Below are 9,182 nucleotides of genomic sequence, written 5' to 3'. Positions count from 1 at the left end.
CAAGGGAGGAAGAGAAAGGAACTACTATACTCACTGAATATTGCAGGATCCAAGTGATATAATATGTTCAGTCAGTTTCTAACAGTGAGGGCAGCTGAGTCAATAAATTATTGTCACCTAAATCCAAGGGAAAGTAGTCAACAGAGTTTATGAAAATGGGGCACTTTGTATTTCCCTGAGTTTTGCATGTCAGGCTGTATTACAGTTATCCTTTATTAGTAAGCATCTTCCCAATTCATCAAGAGCTCACCTGGTGTAAGAAGCATGGTGAAAGCACAAGTCTATCTTAAGGAATAATGTTTCATATAGAAAATACTTGGGAGTCAAGAAGGACTCACGTGACGCTGTTATATAGATATATATTTAATATAATATGTGTGATTGTGGTTACAGATACATATTTGGTGCTTTATTTATCCAGAAGCATGAGTCACATAGTACATAAAGTATTGAATACAAAATTCTAAAGATAAACACAATTGTTCTTGAATTTAAAATGTATGGGATAAATGCTTACAAATGGATTTATAAACCTTTCACTTCTACTTCATTCTCCTGGCTGTGTCTTCTGAAGATGAGTTGCTAGTTGCAACATTAAGAAGATAGCTCCTTCAAATCCTAACACTATATGACACAGAAAGAACTTTTGGCAAATATTTATTCAGATTACTTGTCTCCAGTGGCAAATTTCTCAGCATTTCTCTTTGTTTTGTCTATGCCTTAGCTTGTACGTTTTTCTAGAAAGGAAGTTAAATGCTTTTAATGTATTAATTATTACATAATTGAAGTTAGACCCAAATATGTTAAATATTTCCTCTTGCAAAGGGAGAAGAGGAACGGAGAAATAGGGGCAAGGTGGGGAGGAAAAAATACCTCAGGTGAGAGAACAAGTAACTTGCAAGAGGCTTATTAAACTGTATATAAATGTTGAAGAGGCTGATTTGTAGTTTCTCTACTAGAAAAATAATAAGATTTATTATTAAACCGTGAGTTGAGAATAATATTCCAAATGTTTGTTGTTGTCGTTGTTGTTGTTGCCTATTACTCTCTGCTGTAAGTTTCCATTCAAAGCCAGGAGTGTTTTCTCAATTGGAAGAGTTGATCTTTTTAGATTCGGGATGGGTAAGTGATGCTGGGAAAGCCTTTCTTTAAATATTAATTGCTCTTGTTTGCCTTAGAATCTATTTGGTGAAAAGTGTGTTTAACATAACAGTAGCTGCTAGATTGTTAACTAAAGAGCCTTGTGCAAAGGAAGCGTTCAATACATCCTTGTCTAATAGAATGAAGAGACTATAAACCAGAGAGGTTTAATAGCAATTGAGCCAGGATAAACCAAGATGCACCAAACTTTATGTCCAAAACCTACATAGAGTTGCCTAGTCCTTGGGTTTGGATGCTTGGATGTTGGAAATTGCATTTTCCATTCTCTGCTTTCTGGCACATGCAGCCAAATATGGACAGGAGACCCTCAATATTTATTCACTTTTCTGGTCAAGGCTTTCTAGGATGTTAAAATCAAATTTTACATCTAGCTGCATTGCAAGTCAGGAAGTACTTTCCTGCAAATATGGAAGATGACAAAAGCCAGTTTCAACCAAGTTGAGCTGCTCTTAAATATTTCCTAACAAAGGGATTAATTTCATAGGTCTGGGCACTTACTTTTTAACCACTTCCCTTCTCCCTTTCTTCCTTTTCTTCTCATGACCATTCCCTCCTAAACTTGCTAAATTCCCAGGAAAAAGGGGAAATGACCTGCTAGGGGGAACAGTTTCAATAATGAAATCATTTCTCTGAAATATAACTGGCTTTTTCAATGATTCTCAAATTTGTTATTGGATAGGCAGTTTGGTAAACCTAGAAGGGAATGCTTATTAGTTTATTTATTTGTTAATGGCCCAGTTTTTATTGAAATGTTTGCATGTCTGTTACTCTTTAGAAAATAATTAACAGCTCCATCCTATTCAAATGGCTTGTGTACAGAGCACACATCAACCAAATAAAATCCACGGCTTTGTAAAGGATAAAAATAAAAATAATTTCTTTCACCAAGTTCTCCTTGGCACTGAATTCTACTTAAAGCATGATTCATCCAGTAGGGAATTGGAGTACATGGGGTATGGAGAGTAGGGCACAAAATGTTTCCATACATTTGACTTTATTGATTTGAAAGCAAAGTCACTGAAATGCCTCAGTTAGTTCTGCATTTTAAAAGGTGTATACCTGGAAGAAACAAAAAAAAATGTGTACGTGTGTGTGTGTGTGTGTGTGTGTGTGTGTGTGTGTGTGTGTGTGTGTGGCGGGGAAGATGGAAGGTTATTCACATGCTTGAAGGCTATTCACACTGCTTTAACAAATAAACATGGAACATACCTCCTAATTAACTGTAGAGTTAATAGTCTGTCTCTTTGTCCTGACTTAATTTAGATCTTAATCTAACCCCAACTCTAAACTATATCAAACCCAGGCAGAAAAACTGAAGTTATAGGCAATTACCTGGGCTAATCTTAGTTTTTTTCTCAACAGTGAGAACCATATTCTCCTATTTCCATTGACCACAATTTGGTTCCACCACCTTTCTACATCCTCAATGCACTCCCAACTGTAGTTACATTTTCACAGGGGAGGAAAACTCCAGCACAACAGTGTTCTTGCATCAAGCTTCATGCTTTCCCAGATATTTATTTACTCAAGGGAACGTGGAGAGGAAGAGGAGGAGGGAGATGGAGTGATAAGTAGATGTTACACATGTTTTTCCTGGAAAGATCACTCCACTTTTTCTAATTTCCCAGAATTTAAAAAATGTATTTTATCTCTATTACCATGGAAATTACTAGTAACAGGATTTTTTTTTCTCTCTTTTCTAAGTTTCCAAAAACTTTCAAAAGTGTTCAAAGAAATTTTCTAGAACAATTTTAATATGTTGGATTTCTCATTTGGGGCTGGAATGTTTGTATTCTTTTTAATTTTATTATTTCATATATTAGAAGAGTTTCTAATATGTGTATGAAAACAATTTTAAATGTAAGATTATATAGATGTAGATACAGATAGATAGATATATGTAGATATATAGATATGTCACAATATCACTATAAGGCATTCCTTCTTCCATTCCTTTTATATCTCCACAGAACTGCTCTCATGGTGCCCTTTCCTGCCCTCTACCTCCCACATTCAGCTTATTAAAAGGTAAAAGCCCTTCTTATTTTCCACTGAAAAGTCTACCCACTTTCATAGGGTGTCCAGTCAATTTGTGAGTACGGTCCATTGGAGTCTTCATAACATCAGCCCTCGAGGTGAGATCTGTAATAGCTAGTTAATTATCTGGGAATTTTCAAACATTTGGATATTTCAAATAATGTGAATAAAATACTTGAATTTTAAATAATTGTTTCTTCAAATGTTTTCGTATTAATGAAAAAATAATGCACCAAGATTTTGGATTTCTAGCTGTATGAGAGAGTAAAGGGTTGGTACTTTATTAACTTGGGGGCAATGTAGACAGATGTTGAAGCTGGTACTGGAAGAGCACTCTGGAAATTTTTGTCTGAGTTTCTCATCAATCCTACAGAATTGCATGCAATGAGAACGTCATGATTGCAGTGTTGATCTGGCCTAGCTCTGGACTGCTTGATGAAGGAGTTTCCCTGAAGCGAGCAATACTGGCAAATATGAATGAATTCATACCACTAGCAATTGTTGGCAGAACACCCAGCCACTCTACCCATTTTCAGAATGTGAAATGGCAAGTATTCAGCAGGGCAAATTATCCTTGAAGTCACAAAAATAGGGAAAATCCAACAAGCACAGTCAGTGTTTACCTGAAGAATACAGTCTCATAGTTGCTTCACTTTCAACGTTCTTAGGACATAACCAAATAAATGAGCTACAAATATGGGAAACTAAGAGTGTGTGAATGAAAAAGAGCAACAGGAGGAGGAAATACAAGACTAGACAATGTAGTCTTCTACTTAACATTTCAGAATTTTATTAATCCTTTAAAAATCACCCTCTTTCTTTTGAGTTAATATCCTCATCTCGACTACCATCATACATGGTTTAGTTTGATTCTGTTACTAAATTCTGTGAATCATTATTTAAGCAAATCTACTAAATATTAGAAAAAATTCTAGCAAGACTTATAATCATGAAATACAGAATTAAAAGTTTAAACCTACCAAAACTCCTATGGCCTATCATTTCGCTGTGAATGAGGCATGTCAGGAGTATAAATCTGCACTTTTGACTGTAAGTAAAATTTACTAATGCAGGAAGCAAAACAGTGAGGGAATACTGGGGTTGCTAAAAGATTACTTTTTTTTTTTTTTTTTTTGCAAAATGCAGTGTACCTTAAAAGTGTCTCACTTAGAAGGCTTCTACCTGTAGTCACATTTATTTTTCTAAAGACAATTTTGTGTTTTGAAGATAAATGTCATTAGTCTATGATAATAGCATGATAGGACAATTAGCCATTTTAGACTTGACCATATTTTCTCTTGTTAGTGTATAGCCGTCTTGATATTTAGGTGGGAGACTGCTCCAATGGAGCAACAGTTTCATTTTATATGATTGGATTTAGAAATTTATGAATTTTAAACACATAAGAATTTTAAATAATTTGAAAATGGAAACATTTGACCTATAGTCTAGGAGCATAAATACATTTATAAAATACTTCATTGTTCACCTTAGGTCATTGATTTAAAACAGAATTTGGTAACTATGGGCAGGCGGAGGGGGCCAGTGAGGAAGGTATAAAAGAGAAATTTACATGAATTGTGCTCAGATTGATTTTGTATAAACACAGTATATTCATGGTTGTATCTCTTATTAATAATACCCAGCTAACATGAAGGTGGTGCCAGGGAAGGATCAATATTTTAAATAACGTATTTGCTTAAAATACCATAGAGTGGCTGCTTCATAAAAATCTTATAATCTTTTATTAACCAAGTTCAGAAATAATTAGAGGGGTGATCTCCCTGGATCAGAACTGAAACAAGTGAGATCAATTAAGCTCCTTTGAAATAGGTCTGTCCACACTTATATTCTGTTTTAGACCAATTTAGGTGGAAATCTATTACCTAAACCCACATTCACTGATATCATATTCTTGTCTTATATTTCTTTGCCTTAGGCAGGATTTGTCTGTGATTCTGACTGGATCTGACTACAAACTGAAGATATCTTAATTAATAACAGGGCAGGAAGAATTGAGTAGGGAAACAAGGCCTTTGGACGGTAGATAAGTATCCAAATCTATGTGGGCAAAAAGAGTAAGCAACATCCCCTGGGATTTTTCCATGTGGGTATCATTGAGCAAAGCTGCTGTGGGAAGATATGTAGATTAATGGGAAATGCAGGGTTATTATGGAGGAAATAACTCACAGGATGATTTAATAGCCTGGCTAGATTACTACTTGATTAACTCCTGATAAAACTCAGAGCGCACAAAGCGAGGCAGAGAATCCTTTTCCATCAGGGCATGGATTCTTTTCTGGGCCATGTCAAAGCTGCTCAGGGAAGGTTCCACCAGGTTCTTCATTGTGATGTCCTTAGTGAAGTGGTCAATATTCACCTGTGGGCCAGGAAACAGGGTCACTACATAAGCCTAGGTTATAGAATTTGACGAGGCATGAAGAAGGAGGTAGAATTTCTTGTCAATAAAACGTAAGAGGGGAGGAAAGTCATTAAAAAGTGAGACATGTCACTTCTCACTTTATAGGCAATGGGTTAAGACAGCTGATGTTCCAACAGATGCATCCAACCGGTATTAGACACCCACCAGGTGTCAGACCTCCCATAGAAGCTAACACACACATTACTTATTTAATCCTTGACAACAATCCTGAGAATGATTCTTCTCTTTTATAGAAAAAAATACGTGTATGCAGAAGGTTAAGAGACTTCCCCAAGATCACAGAACTGATATGTGTATTTGAATCTAGAGAATCAGAATTTGAATCCAGGTATCCTGGTGCCTTTTTTTTTTCTTTTCTTTTCTTTTTTTTTCAGATAGAGTCTAGCTCTGTCACTCAGGCTGGAGTGCAGTGGTGCCATCTTGGCTAACTGCAACCCCTGCCTTCCGGGTTCAACTGATTTTCCTGCCAGAGCCTCCCGAGTAGCTGGGATTACAGGCATGTGCCACCACACTGGGTTAATTTTTGTATTTTTGGTAGAGACGGGGTTTGCCATGTTGGCCAGGCTGGTCTCGAACTTCTGACCTCAGGTGATCTGCCTGCCTCGGCCTCCCAGAGTGCTGGGATTACAGGTGTGAGCCACCGCATCCGGCCCTGGTGCCTAATTTTAAAATTCTAACACAATATTGGGTTTCACATCTAGTGGAGGAATTGAACAGAGAGAAGTAAATTCTCACTGGGGATCCAGGACCTTTTTCATGGCTCCAGAAGAACAAGAAAACTTGTTCTTTCCAAAAACAAACCAGGAAACAGTCATTCTGACAGAATAATAATGAAAACAGCTAAGAGCAATTAACATTTATTGAGTGCTCGGTCTGTGCCAGGCACTTTGCAAGGATGAACTCATTTAATCTTATAACTCTATGAGGTATAATAGATGCTGTCATCTACGTTTTACAGTTGAGGAAACAGATGCACAGAAATGTTACATGATTTACTCAAGGTTCATCAATGGTAGAGAGAAGATTCAGAAACCCAGTGATGTGGCTCTAGTAGACTCCAGCACTGGGATGCGCTGTGGCTTACATGTCCTGAGTGCAGGGCCTGTACATTGCAACCATACTAGGGTCTATGTGAATGGTTCCCCTGGAGTTGTGCAAGGTACAGCCTGTTTGAACTTGGCTAACTATGAGTTTAAAGGAATCTTTATACTCCAAGTTGTAAGATTTAATGATTCTTAAGGATTTTGAGTGTAAAAGAGACAGAAATAGAATCCAAATCAGCCTATGGTTGTGAATTGAAATGTTGATAAAGGTTTTGGGTCTCTCCTGGGCTGTTAGAGGTTCTTGGTACTGAATAGAGTTCTTTGGGCTCAGAGAATTATGAAGCAGCTATTAGTTAGAGTTGGAGACAAAATGCATGATTCCCTGAGGAGCCAGGTCAGAACAGACAGCAGGAATGAACTGTGCTTCAAAGTCCAGGATGAAGGGCGTTGAGCTACAGTAAGATTTTTCCAGAGGTGAAAGGGGTCAGTGTACTTTATGTAGGCCTGGTGGAAGACCAGACTGTCAGAATTGGGATCAGCGTCAGAGCCGATGAAGTCCAATGTCTGCCTTTAAATGTGAAGACCTCAAAGAGCTCAGATTACATGCCCACAAACAGCTAGTGCGAATTAGAGGTGAGACTGTAACATAGATTTCTCTGTTCTCAGTCTATTTTCTTCCCACCACACTGAAAGCAATGCTTCTTCCTTCTCTTACATTAAATATATATCTGTATTGAGCTGAGTAAACAGGCTTATTCCAAATGATTGAGATTCTAAAAATTATAAAAGTAGCTCCTAATCTTATTTTTTAAAGGAGTGATGCATTTTAAAACCTCTAGGACATAGTATCCACCGGCAAATAGCAGCTATTTCTCTTATTATTTTTATGTGCTTAAGCCTTCTTTAATGAGTCATTCTGATACATATTTATCTGTTTAGTTATCCAGAAAAAATATTATTTCATTAATTTGAAATATAGTCAAATGATAATTTGCAATGTATAAATTATCTACTTATTGACCTCTACATGGCCATTTCTCTTGTTTAAATTTAGTTCCAATTCTTACCATTGTATCTCTCAGTCAGTGTCTTGTATTAAAGAGTTGAGGTGAGTATTCACAGAAACAAAACTCAGATTACTATTTGCCTGGGTAATTAATCTAGGTCTTATATAGGTCAATTTCACCAAAATTAAATAGTAAATATTTACGTCAAAATACAAAATTCGGAGAATTTTTTAAGTAATAAAGGCTATGATTTAACATACTTCAGGTGCACATACATATATACAAGATGTTTACAGTTAGAAGAACTGAGGATTAGAGAGCTATAGCTAGAGACTTGCCCAAAGTCCCACATCTAAGAATGTCTGAAGTTGGATATTTTCATGCTTTCATCTCAAAAATATTTCTTGAATGCTTTTCATGTGCTAGGAGTAGGGTTCACATTCTCTCTAATGCCCAGCTCAGGATCATTATTCTACATAATCCTGGGATGCCTGTATTTGGGGTCTAATGTATCCTATTGTACCCTTGCATAAGCATAGATCATTAGAATGAAGGGCGAGGCTATTTTAATTATAGTCTTGCCACTAGTCACCACAATTTATTTGTAACTTAGCGAGCCATGGTATTATTTATTTTAAAATTGTATTTTAGATTAATGTCTCATATTTTCATAATAACCAATAATGTTCTCCCAGAGCTCAGAGTAACTAACAGTTATCTGAGTGGGGTTTCTACCATTTGTAGGTATTTCGGCAAATCCTAGAATTCTGTGAAGAGGAAGTCAAGTGATAGGAAGGTAAGTTGGAGAATCCTTTGAAATAGGGAAATGCATGTCCAATTTAATATTAAATTAATCTTCTTGTCAGTATATACAGAGAAATAACATGCTGACAGAAGAAAGGATGGCCCAGCACAAATGATAACAGAAGTAGGGTAGAGCTAACATATGTGCTTAGGGTGGAGGTTGAGGAGAAGAAGGGGTGATCTGGAGAGAATTTCAAGATCAATATCCACATCAAAGCTAAATCTAGCTTCTTTCTAGGACCTTTTCATTTTCGTGGCTTTGACCCACAGTACTCTACATTCGCATACTCCTAACCTCCAACCCTGTGTCACGGAGGAGGCACATCTACTAGTACCAAGGTACATAATTTGTCCATCCACTCAAACACATTTAGGGTAACTCATAACTAAAGAAATACATATCTAATGGTGGAACTCCAGGAATCTAGAGCGTCTGCGGTAGAAAAGGGATATTTGGGAGTTTTTTTCTCTCAAACATCTTAAGTAGATTGCTGCCTACTCACAAGGCTTGCCCAGATCACCTCTGTGCTTGACTCCAAACCTTGATGAAACATTCAATTTCCTGACTGGATTAAAAGAAACAAGTGAAATTAGAGCAACCTGACCAAACTCTGATGAACAGGGCTTGCTGTGGCCATCCTGAATTCCACAATAGGCTTTCAATGTGGTTTTATAAATAACAAAGAA

At 36.8% G+C, this 9,182-nt stretch overlaps 1 protein-coding gene across 1 annotated transcript in view; it reads right to left on the bottom strand.

Annotated features, from left to right (window-relative positions):
- Positions 1-343: 343 nt before the first annotated feature.
- Positions 344-9,182, bottom strand: part of RGS5 (regulator of G protein signaling 5) — a 60,027-nt gene continuing 51,188 nt past the window's right edge. The window contains exon 5 of the mRNA XM_003893477.3: positions 344-5,578. Within this exon, the coding sequence (XP_003893526.1) occupies positions 5,417-5,578 (162 nt within the window). The 3' untranslated portion in view covers positions 344-5,416. The remainder of the gene's footprint in view (positions 5,579-9,182) is intronic.

The sequence above is a fragment of the Papio anubis genome, chromosome 1 (assembly GCF_008728515.1).
Source record: "Papio anubis isolate 15944 chromosome 1, Panubis1.0, whole genome shotgun sequence".
NCBI classification, from domain to species: Eukaryota; Metazoa; Chordata; class Mammalia; order Primates; family Cercopithecidae; genus Papio; species Papio anubis.
The sequence above is the reverse complement of the archived record's forward strand: the minus strand, read 5'-3'. Positions and strand labels throughout refer to the sequence as shown.